This window comes from Rhinolophus sinicus, chromosome 17 (assembly GCF_057876585.1).
Source record: "Rhinolophus sinicus isolate RSI-liver-muscle chromosome 17, RSI-T2T, whole genome shotgun sequence".
NCBI lineage: Eukaryota > Metazoa > Chordata > Mammalia > Chiroptera > Rhinolophidae > Rhinolophus > Rhinolophus sinicus.
The window spans coordinates 161778305-161795357 of NC_142517.1; the positions used below are offsets into that span (position 1 = coordinate 161778305).

Sequence of the window (17053 nt, forward strand, 5' to 3'; positions counted from 1 at the left end):
CTCCCCTTCTGGGATGCCCGGTACCTTTTCCTAATCACTTCTGTGACTCAAATAGAATTATTCAGTAGCTCTTGGAAAGAAGTACCTTATATACTTGATTAAAAGCCCAAAGAGGCTTCAGTGGGTTTTTTTTCTCCCGCTTGAGCAGCATCTGCCAATTTCCATGATTTTCCTGCTAATTAACCAGAATTCACTGACCATGTTACGGCTCGAAAGAGACTGAGCACTGACCCAGGAAATAGTGGATAGAGAGTTACAGGTTATAGGATTTGCTTGAATAGAGTGTATGTCCTCAGTTGGCATTCTTATTTAGAAATCGTTTTTTGCTTTTAGAACAAGAGAACTCTAAATTAAAACTGCTGAATTCATTGCTTCGGCCATGGCTCCATACCTAAAATGTGGCTTGTCACATTCTCTCTTGTACTTCCAGCTTTTCCTTCTGTAGAGCTGCCTGGGGTTAAGAGCTTGACCTTCAGGGGGAGACAGCCAGCTCATATTCTAGCTCTGCCACTTGATAACTGAGTGCCCTTGTTTTCCTTAAGCCTTAGTTTCCTCATCAATAAAATAAAGATAATATCTACCCAGTGGGATTGATATTAACCATGATAACATATGCAAAGGCTTTAACAGAGTACCTGGAACATAACCAATAAATGATAGTGGTTGTTATGATTATTGATAAAATCATAATTGTTTTTGCATTTCACTAAGTATTGATAGACTCAAATTTAGATGCTTATTTGCATAAATAGAGAAAGTGAGTGTAAGAATCTCTGTTATTAAGTATTTAAAGAGAAACCAAAATCATTGGCTGTTTTCAGCCTTCCCAGAATCAGTTTACTTTCTTTGGATCCTCAGGTGCAGATTTATTAATCATACTGACCTCAAGGGTTGCAGAGAGATGAACTCATACATAAATTTCTCTCTCTCTCTCTCTCTCTCTCTCTCGTTCTTTCTCGTTTTCTGTCTTTCACACACACACACTCACACACACTCAGCCTTATATATGTACATAAAGTGCTTACTACATCTTAGAATCCAGTATAATAAATTATTTTGTATATAGGTGGATGAAAATTAATCCCTTAGACTGACTCATTTTGAGAGAGTTCTCTAAAACACAAAATCTAAATGTTATAATTTTGCAAGTACCTACCATATGGGGTAAGTGGTTTAGCCAGTGATTTAAATTTGGCGCTTGATTTTTTTTTTTATGATAAGACCATTATTAACCCTTTAAAAATATGGTTGAATTCCCTGTTATTATGAAGAAATTTTATCAGAGATAGAAGGTGGAAAGAGTTTTGACTAATAAAATATAAAATCTGACTTACGGGAATACGTGAGAATTCTAATAACTTACAAGATAAAGTTAAAATCACTTAAGCCCATTGGTTTCATAAAATTTTAAGTCTGGCTCTAGATGGTCTAATTTCTAAACCAGAATTTTTTACTTAAAAAAAAAGTATATGATATATGGAAGGAGTCCTATGCATGAATATATACGTTTTGCTTAAGTTTCTACAGATGGGGTTGGTTGTATCTGGTAATTGGCTACAGTTTAATGTTAGATAAAGTTTCAGTAATATGCCAAAAATATAAAGTACAAGAATAAAAATTCCATTTTCTTTTTGTTCCAGGTTCTCTGGGAGATGCTAACAAGGGAGGTCCCCTTTAAAGGTTTGGAAGGATTACAAGTAGCTTGGCTTGTAGTGGAAAAAAACGAGGTAAGACTACGATTCTCCATTCAGGTACATAGATCAGAAAACAGTATTGGGGTTTTGCAAAAGACTTTTTCATCTTCTTCAAATTGAAAGTAAGTTCACGCTTATGGAAAGATTAGCAGTAGGAGCTAACACAAAGGGTCAAAGTGATGTTATTCCTCATGAATGGACCCTTTACATCTAATTGTTGCAGCTTCACGTCGTGATGCTGTAGATCAAAAATTGTACAAGTACTGTACTAGTTTCTCAGTCTCAATTGTAAAACCTAGGGGTTTGTTCTTAGTGATGAAAGAAGCCATTGCGTCTAAGGTAGGGGAACAGTTTAACTCCATCTCCTGCGTTTAGGACATCTTTTTACTGGCCGGGAGTTGATATATCTGTAAGAGACCTTCAGCTACTTCAACTTACCTCTCCCAGCAGGAGTCACTATAGTACAAGAAACTGTCGCTTAGATGAGAATTTCAAAAATAAAAGAAGAAAAAATAGTTTCAAAAAAGGGAAAAATTACAGTTTTGCCACCTACGTTGAACACTACATTGAAGATGAGCTCCTCACTGGAATTGGCGAGGCAGTGGCATAACTGTTCGCTTCTTCATGCAGAGCCTTTCCATTTCAAAAGAACTTCAGTGGCGTAAACACCGTTTGTGCTGTGTCCCCAGCTTCGCTTTTCTTCTTCCCACAAATTGAGGCTTTCAGTTAGTTGGACCTATGAGCCTACATCAGAGAACATGGTACATTCATATCAAAGAGAGCAACTACATTTTGAAAGGTTTAAAATTGTGACTGAAACGCACAGTCATGGAAATTTTCAGCATAAGGATGAAGCATCCAATATCAAGGTATTATGAGAACTTAGATCATGTAATGGAAGCATGCAGTTGTCTTTGCAATGCAAAACAACTTTATTTCACAAAACTTCTTCATTTCCAAACCTTGTCTCTGCCCTCCACAAAGGGTAAGAGTGCAACCTGAGGATAAAATAATTTGCAAAAGGTGAATATAGAGAGAGAGTTATTTTTTAATGCTTTAAAAGAATTAGATTGATCTGCTCCCCATGTGAGTGCTGGAACAAACTAAATTTAAATCAAAAAGCTGCTATTGGCTAAGAAAAACCAAGTCTCCATATTTTAGATCACAGAATCCAGAATTACCTTATTAATTTGTCCTCCTGAGCCATTGAGAATGGATGAAATGTTCATGATAGCCAAACTTAAGAGGGGAGAGCTGCCAATTTATGAAAAATGAAAAGGAGTTATATTCAAGAATGTGTCTGCTCATTGTTTCACAGGAGCTGCTCTGTTTTAATTAAATGTGATAGTAATTCCTGGTGTATTATTAAATCAGACCTCACACACAGGATAACTGATGTTTTCCTGATATGAGAACCCACTCGTTTCTGTTCTGTTTGGGGGTTGTTGTTTTTCTTTTGCCAGTGAGATGATTAGATATTTGGTTCTGGGTTTATAAATAAGAGCGAACAAAATTATTGACCTTCTGTTGACTTTGGAGCAGAGCACTCTACATCATTTCAAAATAAACTAGAAGAAAGCTTTTTTTAAAGCTCACTGGACCCTTCAAATATGTATAAGAGAGAATAATTAATATTTTAAAATAATATTTCATCGAAAGGATGGCAAAATAAGTATGAACCTAAAGCCCTTTCAAAACATTGGCATATCCATCAATGAATTTTTAAGCTGAAGAAAAAAAGGAATTTAGAAGCTGCCTTTGGATAGTTGACTTGCGGGTTGGGAATCATCCATAACTAACCTTCAGAACCTCCTCAACAAGTACATGATCTCCCCCTTTCTCCCCAGGGGTCCCCTAAAGTAGAGTGCACTGTCTTATCCATGATGTCAGCTGATAACTGATGGAGACTACTCAAATACCTCCTTTACTGTATTTATTACATATAAGTTGAAAGAAACCCATATGGTGAAATAAGTTTTCTCAACTTCCTAATGAATTTAAGGAAAATTGGGGTTACAAGGATATTTATCTGTCTATTTTCATTCTGCACAATATTTATTTGTCAAAAATAGGGACATTAAGTTTATATGTAGTTTCCATTGTCGTCATTCAAGAAGGTGTCTTAGTTTCACCTCTTAAGTGGAGACACTTATTACAAGAAGAAATTCTGTTGACATAGCATTAAAATAATTCCCAAGGATTTATTTCATTTCATAATAAAATTGAGAATTTGAGTTAAATATAATTTACAAAATCACCTTAACTTTTAATTATTTTATTTATTTTTGCTTTGGAATACTTTGGGTTATTCAGTTGAAAAGAGAAAGCTGTATTTTTTTTTTTAAACAGGCCTCATTTAAACAAAAATCGATGTGTTTAAACTTTCAGGGAGACATTTCAAATGTGAATTAGTACCTATAGCCAAATATTAGGGTTACCTTTACTTTTTAGCATTTTATTCTGAAATAATTAAAAACTCACAAGTTGCAAAAATATTACAAAGAATTCTGTGTACCCTTCACTCACCTTCCCCTGCTAGTGACATATAGGTATATAACATCAAAATCTAGAAATTGGCATTGATACATTACTTAGTTTTAATTAAAAACTTTTTTTCAATTACAGTAGACATTCAATGTTGTATTAGTTGCAGGGGTACAGCATAGTGGTTAGACATTTATTTAACTTGCGAAGTGATTTCTCCCCCCCCATAAGTCTAGTACCCACATGGCAACACACATAATTATTATAATATTATTGACTATATTCCCTATGCTGTACTGGTACATTACTCTTAACTAGAGTATGGACCTTATTCAGTTTCACTTTTAAGATTGATTTTTGCATCTATAGGAAGATCAATATATTCTAAAAATCGTATCTAAAGGTTTCTGCTTCTAAACCCTTAATAATGAAATAAGGTCTTGAAACAATAATTTTTCCTCATATTAAATCCTATTAAAACTAGGTAGATCCATAAAGCACCGTTAAACTTTACAAAGCAAGCAATGAACCCTTAGAGAAGGCATGGAATTTAGAGGTCGTTACTAATAAATTTTAAAAATATAACAGATACGTATATTTGCCTTTGTAATTGTCAGAAATCTCAGTTAGTGGTCATTCAGAATGTTCTGACAGCATAGTTTTTTGTTTTTTTGTTTTTTAAAAAGGGGAACAGGACTTTATTGAGGAACAGCGTGTACTTCCACGCCTTTTTTCCAAGTCAAGTTGCTGTCCTTTCAATCTTAGTTGTGAAGGGTGCCGTTCAGCTTCAAGTTGTTGTCCTTTCAGTCTTAGTTGTGGAGGGCGCAGCTCAGCTCCAGGTCCAGTTGCCACTGCTAGTTGCAGGGGGCACAGCCCACCATCCCTTACGGGAGTAGAACCGGCAACCTTGTGTTGAGAGGACGCGCTCCAACCAACTGAGCCATCCGGGAGCTCGGCAGCAGCTCAGCTCAAGGTGCCATGTTCAATGTTAGTTGCAGGGGGCGCTGCCCACCATCCCTTGCGGGACTCGAGGAATTGAATTGGCAACCTTGTGGTTGAGAGCCTGTGCTCCAACCAACTGAGCCATCCGGGAGGAAGCTCAGCTTAAGGTGCCATGTTCAATCTTAGTTGCAGGGGGTGCTGCCCACCTCCCTTGCGGGACTCGAGGAGTTGAACCAACAACCTTGTGGTTGAGAGCCCAGTGGCCCATGTGGGAATCGAACCAGCAGCCTTTGGAGTTAGGAGCATGGAGCTCTAACCGCCTGAGCCACCAGGCCGGCCCTGGCAGCATAGTTTTTATGTTTATAAATACTTAGGTTCTTATGTAAAATATGTTTTGTTCTAAGTAGCAAACTATTGATTAACATAGAAATCCTCAAAAAACTTATTAATTCATTGTTTTTGACTGTACTTTAGAAAAAGATAATAAACTTGTCTTAAAAAATAATTTTTGCATCTTGCATAGAAAATGGTGCATAAAAGAATATGATCTTAAATGTCATGCCTAATTTTGTAGTTGGGAAATATTTTAATTTTAAATTTGAAACTGTTTTTATTTTTGAATATTTAAGTTTTAAGTAGTATTGCAAACCTGGTGCTAATATCTGATTATTTCAAAATGTTTTAATGCATTCAGAGTACCCACAGTTATCTAATCAGGACTTAAATATTTTGAATTTTATTTTAAAGTACTTTTTAATGTACCAAAATAATCCCTTACATAAAGTGTCTGAGTCTAGATTTAACTGATATTTGACCATGTCAGATAATTTAAAATACTTATATCTCCTTGTATATAATGTCATAGATCTGATATCTAAAAAGTTTGTCAGTGAGAAAAGATGATAGAAATGATGAACATCCATATCCATCCAGTTCACATTTTAGTTCTTGGAAAAAACACTGAGAATAAAATTGTGTAGAAAATGTCACCCTTTATGAAAAATTATTTTTCGTTACACATGGGGTACGTTCAGTTGCATAATTACAGTTACTGTCTGTTTTTATTAGTTGCCACTGCCAACCATCTTTTTTTTTTTTTTTTTAAATATCTGGTTTTCCTTTTGACCTTCATCGAAAGGTTTCCAGTTCACATTACAGTAAAATAATAATACAGTTTATTATTAAAACATCGTGCTCTATTTTACAAAATCACAAGGCTAGAAGTTAAAAAATGCTTAGCATAGCCTCTAACTTGGAGTGGGTTGTTTGGTTTTAATATTTTTTTTTTCACTTTGTTTTATTTTGATTTTAAGGTTATCTGTAATTCCAAATATAGATTGTTTTCTTGCCAACGCAACTATTTTTCTAGTTTTACACATAGCCTCTCCCAAGTCCAACTAAGTTCAGTTTTAAGTTTTTTATTTGCAAAACTTCTTTGGCAAACAATACTGCAGAATAAATCTCAGTACTTCGCACAGTAGTTCTCAGCTCCATCAGTAGTGCTCTTTCTATAACTGCTGTGTTAATGCCCCTTCTACTTGCCTGAAATGAAAGTCAGAGGTAATACAACCTACCTACATGTTATCTTTTATGTCAATATAATGTCCTAACTGTACTATAAAGAGGAAATTAACAAACTGTGGATTGCAATGTGGAGACGCTCAGGCACGAGCACAGTAGATAGAAGAGATCGTGAAGCAGGTTTTGATGCTTAAAGCTATGGAGAAATAGACTTCAGCAGCTGCAAATGCAGAGCAGAGTTGAGTTAGTGACTCCAGTACCATGAACAATGCTGACATTTTCCAAAAAATTTAGGTTAAGTTATGAATAATGCAAAAACCAGTCTGCCCTTCATTTATTGTATTTGGTAGTTGCATTCTTAGAAAGTTCAGTGCATTTAAAAACTGTTCAGAAAATACTTGCCATTTATTTGTAAGTGAGAGATTCTAGGCTCAGAAACTTGTCAGCATCACTGTGGACTTGTTTTACTTCTATGAATACACATGAGGCCTTGGAAGACTGATGGAATGCAAGTGTTCTTAACCATGTCGGACTTCACAGCATATTGAAGGATGGCATCCTTGACCTGCTCCACATGCAGCCCTCCCGTCTTTAAAACAAACAACAATGCCTCTGTAGATTTCTAAACAGCCTCAGAGCCACTACTCTAGAATGTTAGAGTAGGACTGACGTTCACCTCGTAATCTTTGTTGTAACAGGTCCTACAGTTTATGGGTTTGACCACACCTAAGCCACAATGAGTCATGCATTCAGAATGTCTTATTTAGCAATGGGAAAATGAGCACTTCTTCAGAATTATCTCTGTGACTGTCTATACTGAAAATGTTTTCAGAGTTGTGTATCTACTGCCAAAGCTGAACTGGCGGCGTCTGAGTTGTCCAGCCTGTTCGCATTACTTCATAGTTGCCTGTAAAGCAGTGATAGATTTGTGGTTTTAGATTTAGCGTTTACATTCCAACTTGCCCCCCTCCTACTGCCATTCCTTTTGGACTTTGATTCTGAACTTAAAGCATTTGTTGTGCGGAACCTGAGTCTCTAGCCACTGTGATTCCTCTGTAGAGGAAAAGTGTAAGTGTCTTTAGAGATTAGGTTATGAATCTAAACATAAATTCTCACCTGTCATCTATTAATCAAGGGAAGATGTAAATTTAATGTCTTGTTCATGCTCTTAAATTAACTCCTTTATTTCTCTTCAATTAGTATTTACTTTCCTCAATGAGTAAGTCCTTGTGTTTTATTGTCTTTTGTTTTGTTTTGTTTTTACTTTCTCTTTGTAGAGATTAACCATTCCAAGCAGTTGCCCTAGAAGTTTTGCTGAACTGTTACATCAGTGTTGGGAAGCTGATGCCAAGGTATGTGTGTGTGTGTGTACATACATATTTTGTTGTTGTTGTTGTTATTGTTGTTCAGAATTCTGAAATTTCCCTTGTTTGTTTGATTTGAGTTTTTAAAATGTGGTAATAAAATCCATTACACAGCAAAGCTAGACTGCAGTTTCTGTTCCCTGTATTCACTACTAAGGCTTTTTGTTGACATCTGCTTATCTTGATCCCTGGAAACTCGTTATTAGCTCTTTCTTACAGCACACAGGCATCCTTGACTCACTAAAGAGAAATTTGTTCCTTTCTTTTTAATCTTTAATAATAACTATTGCACCTTCGTGTTATAAAGGTGGCTAGCAAACAGTGCTCATTCTGTGTCAGGCACTGTTCCAAGTACTTTATGTATATTAACTCATTTATTCCTTTGTGAAATAGGTACTGTTGTTGTCTTCATTTTATAGATGAAGAATCAAGGCACACAGAAGTTAAGTAATAAGCTCAAGGCCACACAACTAGTAAGGGGTGGGGCTGGATGTGAACCCAGGCAGGCTGCCATGGGTCCCTGCTCTTCACCACTGCACTGTATTGCCTGCCTTTCTAACCAAAGACCAGGCAAGGTAGCACTGTCACAGAACCTTGATACGCATTTCCTGTCCAGTTGCAGGGATGTTTTTTAGGCTACCACAATAGAGTTGGAGAAATTCCAAAACTACACTTTCATGTGGTTATCACATTTGAGCATGAATGGCCCATTTCCTTTCCCTTCAAAGATGATTTTAAAAGACTATCACACACATACAGAAATATTTATAGATAAAATGGTAAGCTTATCTTGGATTTGCTTCAAAATGAAGTAAAGGGAAATGGATGGCAGTATAGATGAAATAAGATTTACCATCATAATTTTTGAAGCTGAGTAATAAGAAATGGAGGTTCATTATATTGTCCTTTCTACTGCTCTGTATGTTTGGAATTTTCCATAATAAAAAGTTAAGAAATTAAAAAAAAAAAAAGATTCTCACCGATTAAACATTACAATGAGAGAGAATTATACTGAAGAAAGGAACGAACATTTTATCATTCTCATTTGTCCAGTTTTTCACGGAAATAGATATATAACTGAACTTTTAAATAGAGATCTAAAAAGAAAGCTTTAAGCATGGAATTTCTTCCTTAAGCTAAACCCAAGTCCAGTCTGACCCTCAGGAGGAATGCGTGATGATGACATATACAGTGCTCTCCTACATGTTTCTCCAGGGGAATAACTCACACACAGTTGGTGAGTATGGGAACTGGGTTAGCACAGCGCAGACTTCCCAGTGAATCCTGTGTAGTTTCCCAGCACATTGCTCCACACCACGTGAGAACAGCCACACGTCAGGCACCAGGGGGCACGGAGCTGCAAGGCCCTCGCTACGTGCTCCTGTGGCTGGACTGGCCAGAGCTGGGTCTTGCAAGGGTTTCGGGCTGGTTCTCCATGGCCTGGAGCATTTTGCCTTTCCCCTCATAACCAGCAGCCTTAATCTTTGCTTTCACGCCTATTCATCAAACGACCTTCACTCTTTCTTAGAGTCCAGTATCAGTACGTTTTTATTAAAGAATTGGACGTATTTGTTTTAACTGTGTTCGTATTTTTATTTTGGAGAGCTGCTGTTTTTATTAGTATGCTATGAGACAGTTGCATAGGTTTTGAGTGGTCAGTCCTGCCTCTGTTTAGGCCCTGTCATTTCAGTGTGTGATTTTGCAGACTATGGGGATTTTTAAGCATTAAGAGAGATGCCTAGACTTTGTGACTCATCCAGTAGAAACTATAAATGGCTATTTGCAAGCTGCTCTAGAACACATATTTTATACTGTTAAAATGGCATCACCCTTTTCATATTTCTCTGCCAGTTAATTGTCCATTGTGGCACATACGGTAATTTTGTCAGTGTTTTCCTCTCTGACATTTAAATAGAAATTTCACCTGAAATTATTTGCATTGAATTAGATAAGTGCAGCTAGATCTCTATAATTGTAATTATATTTCAGTATGCAAAGCAGGTTTTGAATTTCTTAATCAGGAACTCTGTACCATATTAATTAAAATTCTAAGAATATACATTTAGGGTGCATTAATTAAATGATACTGTAAGCACCTCACACAGCACGGACGTTACGCCCAGTGTTGAGGCCGTGGAGTTGCCATGCCTTTAACATGTCGTAAGCTGGCCCTTCTTTAGGACCATAGGAATCTCGGGTTCTAGCCATGTGAAGTATAAACGTTAGATTGATTTTTATTTCCTAAATTCATGACTTTTTATTCTGGTAAGGTTAATACGTGGCCACTGTATTGGATGCGGTTATACAGCCAGCAGCAGCCCACACCCCCAGTTCTCTCTTTGCTGACCCGCTCCAGACACCGCCCACATACCTTCATTCCCTGAGCATGTTCTCCCTTCGTTCCTTTTCTCCCTGATTACTTCATCATCAAGCTTCCCTGGTTATTCTGTGGAATGCCAGGCCATCATTAGTATTCCTTTTCCTAAATCACAGTTTGGGCTAAGGCCTTACCTTGTACTGTTGGGGGGGGGGGGGGGGGGTTTGTTGGGTTTTTTTTGTTGTTGTTAAATATCTTTTCTTCCTAAATAGATTGCAGGCTAAGGGAATAGGGCTGGTTTTCTTAATATATGCTTCCCTATAGCACCTTATATAAATTGAGTAAGTAGATGCCCAATTTGTGGTTGACTGAAGTAGCCAACCAAGACTTATTTCCTGAGAAGCACATTTTAGTTCTCTGGCTTAGAAGTTGGTGCCAGGCCTGTGCACATACATAGAGTAATGGTTAATTTTTTTTTTTTTTCAGTCCTTAGATGTATTAACACATAGATTAAACTATTCATCTTACCTATAAAAGTACATTCTTTTGCAATGAGGAGGGGGGAAATGTATACAAGAGAAAGTTGATATTAGGTAAATCTCAGGTCATTCCAATGGTTTACCCCAGGTGCTCAAACCATTTTATCAAAGAAAAGAAGGAAATAAAGAGAGGTATTGGTTCAAGTTCTAAAGTGATATTTCTAACTAAGAAACAAAATGATAAAGTCCTGAGTTTGATAGGAAGTAATATCTTACTCTCAGGTGATAAAACATTTTGAAGGGTTTAAGTGCATGGTTCCTGGTTCTGTGACTTGCTTCCTGTGTGATACTAGCTGGGCATTTCATACTTTTCTGAGATTGATTCTCCTTATCTATAAAATGAAGATACAATTAAAGCAGTGCTATATGCAGATGTTCAATAAATGGTCCTAGTTGTGACTTTTAAGTAAACAAAGCCTACATACTACTTAAGAGGAGACTAAGTCCCTTCAGAGGAACTTACATAAGATCCTAGACCAAATGTTGTATTCTGTAAACAGAATACTCATAAAACGTTACCACAAAATTCTACATTGTTGCTTTTTAAATGATGGCTTTGATAATTTCCATCTGAGAGCATATTCTAATAGTAAAATTATGATTTTTCTAGGGATACTTGTCATCCAGTTACCAAAGAATTTTACATTATTTCAAGAATGATTAAATGTAGGGGAAAATATTATCCTTTAAGAATTCATTAGCTCTTCCTGCTGTTTTTTCATGCAAAATAAAAATTTGTATTTGTTATATAACTAGTTCTTGTGCAAATAATTAAGGCGTTTTTTTTTTCCTTTTGCAACCTGACACATAGTGGGAGAAATTAAAGTGGAAACAAAGTCAAAAGAAGACAAACAGAATATTTTTCAAATTTCCTACTTAAAGCATTTTCCTTTTGGCTTATTAGAAGGTTTAACATATATCAATGACATTTTGCTACTTATACCCTCTTCATAAAAGCAAAAAATACACACAGGTACACACACACACACACTCTCTCTCTTAAAAGAATATAATAGTGGCAGAACTCAGAATAAATATCTCAGCTTTATATTCCTGAGAAATGGAAAAATTGCCTTTCTAAATGTAAGACATGCTCAAGTCCTGAGAGCAAGCCCCCTCAACATTGTTCCTTCTTGTTTTTGTGCTCCTAAATTAAAATGCATGTTTTAATTGCTGCAACTGTAATTTGTTCCGAAATGGTATAATTATGAGGCGTGATGAAGAGAGAATGTGCATCATCCTTTTATTATCTCTCTGCATTTTTGTTTTAACCTTTTGTCTCAACCTTGGCTTAGAACCTAAAGAGATATACTAGCATAGTGACTGCTAGCTAAAGAAATACACCTAGCCACTGCTTTTTCAATTTCTAGTAAATAGTACCTCTGTATTTCCCAGCACCAAAGCTAGATATAACGTGGAATAAACATTGAGTGTAACGAAGTTATGATGGCTTTAAAATTGGAGGATTTAAAAAAAAAAAAAATTGGAGGATTTTTCTGAGCAACTGGTTTAGGAAATTTTGTTAGTTCTAATAGATTGGTAAGTTGATTTTTGCCCAACATTTTACTGTAAAATTTTCAAACATATGGAAAAGCTCCGAGAATTATACAGTGAACACTAGTCTACCTATTGCCTAGACTCAACTTTTCCATGCTTCTTTATCACACAGATAGATTTTTTAAAAGACTTAAATGTCGCCTTTTAGGAGTGCTTAATCATACCCAAAAGAGAGAATTAGTACTTTCCTTACCTGGAGAAAAACTGTAATTACTCCAGCCTCAGGCCACAAGATAGAATAATGATATCTGAGTCTGTTATTATGAATAATTGATCGAAAATAAGGAATATAGTTCCTTAAACCTGTCTGGTCTGATGGTTATAAAATAACTAAGTCAAGACATTACATCATATTTTATTTTGTTATGATAAGTTGAGCTTATTACTACTAGTGGATTTTCACTTAAAGATACACTTTCTTAATTCCCAACAAGTGATTATTTATTTTTTTTCTTCTTCAGAAACGGCCATCTTTCAAGCAGATCATTGCAATTCTGGACTCCATGTCAAATGACACTAACCTTCCTGACCAGTGTAACTCATTCCTGCACAACAAGGCGGAGTGGAGGTAGGTAGGCCTGGTTCTGCAGTCATAGCCTCTGGCTGTAAAAGGACCATGTCTAGCTTCAGTGAAGAAGAGAACCAAAAAACTCAACCACAGTCTGATTTCTAAGTATAGCTTAGACATTCGGGCTTTTTCTTTTGTTTATTGTGTTAAAATTTTTGGAGATCTAATAAGCCCTCCATTTCACATGTAAGCAAAAGAGAGTGTTCCTCTTGTTGCCTTATCATATGTGTGAAGGTTGGAAAGAATATTGAAGTCATATCTTCCGAGACAAAAGACAGTTACCAGACATTTCTCTGTATACACTCTGTTAGGCAGCTTTGGCCTCTGTTCAGTGAGAAATGAAAATACCCTTTGCCTGGAAATTTGCAGAGCACTACATCTGTTGATGGAGGAGGTAGGGAGACTATAAAAACACTTCTAAAAGGAAATTTTCGATGTTATAAATCCTGTTGAATTTTGTCAAGTGTAAAACAAATTTAGTAATGAGAAAATTGTATTGTGTGAGTGGAAGAAGTAAGCCTGGCATGAGCCATTTGAGCCAGGTCACATGATGCATGAATATAAATAGCCTGTTTGGGAGCTGACATTACTCCTCCCTGACTCAGCAGAGATTTAAGTAACTGTGGCATTGCTCCTGAGACCCAAGGCAGTAATGTGACACCTTACGCCACCTGCTGTTGCCAAATGAATACTGCATGTACTTTGCAAACGATGCAGTTGTTTGCTCCTGTTATTAGACATGTCTTTGGGCCTTCTGTTTAGTTGGTGTTTTCCAATAACCTTATTTATTTTTATTCTTTTGAAATCTCTATCAAAGGCCAGTGAGTTAGGTGAATTTTTATTTATGGTGCAAAAGTAAAACTGTCTGTTCTAGTCTAGATATGAGGGACTTTGTTCTGGGCTGAACTGACAAAATAAAACGTGTAAGGAAGATTTATTTCCTACAGTAAGAGTTCAGTGCAAATCTAATCAGATCTCGCCTTTTATACGGATCTAGAGTTCCCATTACTCAAGTACAGAGGCCAAAATTCTGAACAGGATTCGTGAGACCCGCTGTGCTCTGGCCCCAGCAGCCTCATCTTAAGAGCGTCATTCTGGCCTCTAGTTCTGGCTTTGAGTCCCTCCACAGATATGCGTCTACCTCATTTAGAGTTCTTGCAAAATGTAGTTTCTGCTGTTTGAAACTCTTCCCTGTTGAAAACACCACCCCTGATGCCCACACCTAACTTGGCTCCTGTTCATTATTCCAAGAGCAGCTGAAATAACATGTCTTCCAGAAGTGTTTCCTGGCTCCTGACTAGATGAGATTCCCTCCACTTCATGTGCTCCTAGAGCACCTCCTTCATAGCCCATTACTGCTACTGAAATTACTAAGTAATTCTGCAGTTTGTTTAACGTGTGTCTCACTGGCTAAAAGGGAAGAGAGTCAGGTAGTCTCTTCCGTTCATCACTGGACCTACAACTTCTAGAACATGCCTTGAACATAGCAGAACATACTTTGCTCAATAAATATTTGAGGAAGGGAATACCATGGTCACAATTATATAAAAAGACAGTATGGTGTTACACAAGAGAATATAAATATGTAAGTGAATTTATTTGCCAGCCAATGTGTTTTTACATTTGTTCATTCAAATATTCATTGAACGTCTGCTGGGACAAGGTGCCCTTCTAAGTGTTGGGGGTTTGGTGATGAGCAGAACAGCCCCAGTGCACATGGAAAGTCCAGTATTAAACTACTAAATATAAATATACAAAGAATTATTTCATTACTATTTTGAGAAGTATTATGTCAGTGAAGTACTGGATATCTGAGAGTGTTTAACCATGAAATTTAATCTAGTCTGAGAATATAATTAAACCATTCCTTGAGGAAATGCTGCTTGATCTGTTAGCCACAGGATTTGTATGATTTTAATACTATTAATACCCTTGAGATAGGGAGTCTTTTAAAGTGTGTCACAAAATCAGAAAAGAGGGAAAGCTGGTAAGTTTTCTATATAAGAATGTAAAACCTCCATATGTCCAAAAGCAATATCCCTCATCAGTAAATTTCCAAATCAAATGCCAGACTGTTACAACTTTATTTTTCCTGTGTAACAGATCAGTAGTTCTAAAAGTTTTTGGTCTCAGGACTCCTTACATTTTGAAAAATTATTGAGGACTCCCAAGAGCTTTTGTTTAAATGAGTTACATGTGTCAATAGTTATCACATTCACAATTAGAACTGAGAAAAATGTAAACAATGTATTTATTGATTCATTTTTAAAATAATAACAAATCCTGCTTCTGCATCAAGCCTATGGCACTATCACATGTCATGAAGCCTCTGGAAAAGTCTGTACACTTGTGAGAGAATGAGAGTAGGAAAAGGTATCAAGTCTTAATGTTCCTCTGAAAACCAGTTTAACCTCTAGAATCCTTTGAAAAGCTCTCATGGGTCCCTAGAGCACACTTTGAAAACCACCGTCATAGACAGTTATAGTCATTAAATAATAACATTTTAATTAAAATATCATACTAAAGAACGTGAAAAGGCATTTCACAAAAGGAGAAACCCAGTAACCAAGAAACATATGAAACATAGTCAACCTCATTTAGCAATCAGATAAATATAAGGGAACATAATTCATTTATCAGATTGGCAAAAATTTATATTATGAAAATATCCAGTGTTATAAACTGTCTCATACATTGCTAGTGGGAAAATACTACCTTTCTAAAGAAAGATATTCCTAAAAAAAATAAATGAGAAGATTGTGCAAGAATGTATGGATGCCTATTTATTAGTGTCATTAGAATTGTAAAACTGGGAATGGTATAAAGTAAAATAAAAGATTTATTTGGGATGGATTTTTATAGTTTTTAAAAATTATTATATCTCTATTCACAGAATAGTAGCGAGCCATTCATGATAATACAGATCTGATAAATTATTTTAAAATAAGGGCTAAAGTCCATTATGTTTAGAACGGCTCCATATTTTTTAAATAAACATATTTATGGGTATATGTATGTCTACCTAGAGAAAGGTATCAACAGGTCAGTGTTATCATTGGGTAATGAGATTATGGAAAATTGTTTTCTATTTGTATATCTTTATTTTCTACAATAAACCTGGATTAGTTGAATAATACATTTAATTTTTTATATGTTTCAAGATAAAAAGATGAGAGGAATACAATTTGTAATACACTAATGTATTTTAGTAAAAGGTGAATAGTTGCTTAGGGGGCCGCCTCATTGCTCTCTTTCAGGAACTAGTCAATCCAGAGAGCTGAGAGAGTATAGATCGGTGCCTGAACCACTATACCACAGTTGACAAGCAGCAGGTCTGCTTTAACTACACTTGGCTGCTGGTTAAAAACATGGGGAATAATACTGTTAACTAGAATAACAATAATAAACACAGCTGTATTACATTTTTATCAGATATTTGTACTTCATTTGGATTATCATTTTTAGCCCACATAGCAACCCTAACACATTACAGATGCAAAAACCAAGACCTGGCCAGGGTGGGTAACCTGCCCAAGATCACGTCATATACACAGAGCCAGGAGTGGAACGCGGGCGGTCTGATCCCACAGGCCTAAGTGACACTTCCGCTGTGCAGTGCTCTTCCTGGACTTGTGGCCGTGGTTATGCCATCCACTCATTAGCATGCAGCATTCACTCGACTAGATCCCCTTGTAGCAAAGAGAAATATTACCAGGCATGATCAGTTCCGGTTATGATTATGATAAAACAACTGTCTCATTCAATATAGCAAGTGCTGAAAAGGATTAAATATCATCAGATCATTTGGATATTTCAAAAGACAACGCATTCAGACCACTCCTCTCTTTTTCCCGTTTGGTCTGGAGTCTGAAACCATGTGACTGTTGTCCAGCATGTGTGTTTTATATTAAAAGTCACAGGGAAGGGGGATTGTAGTCCTGTGCTTGTGTTTTGGCAAATGTTGTTTTCTGGTAGAGGCTCCTCTAAACAAAGACCAGATGGAACATCTCGTTTCAGAAAATTAAATGATTATTCTGGAAATTCTTTTTAAAACTGGGTTATTAAAA

General features: G+C 36.3%; 1 protein-coding gene across 4 annotated transcripts in view; it reads left to right on the plus strand.

Moving 5' to 3' along the window:
• MAP3K20 (mitogen-activated protein kinase kinase kinase 20) overlaps positions 1 to 17053 on the plus strand; it is a 164346-nt gene that overhangs the window by 96691 nt on the left and 50602 nt on the right. For all 4 annotated transcript variants that reach the window (XM_019727457.3, XM_019727455.3, XM_074338165.2 and 1 more), the window contains exons 8-10: positions 1641 to 1727; positions 7919 to 7993; positions 12880 to 12986. In XM_019727457.3, the coding sequence (XP_019583016.3) occupies positions 1641 to 1727; positions 7919 to 7993; positions 12880 to 12986 (269 nt within the window). The remainder of the gene's footprint in view (positions 1 to 1640; positions 1728 to 7918; positions 7994 to 12879; positions 12987 to 17053) is intronic.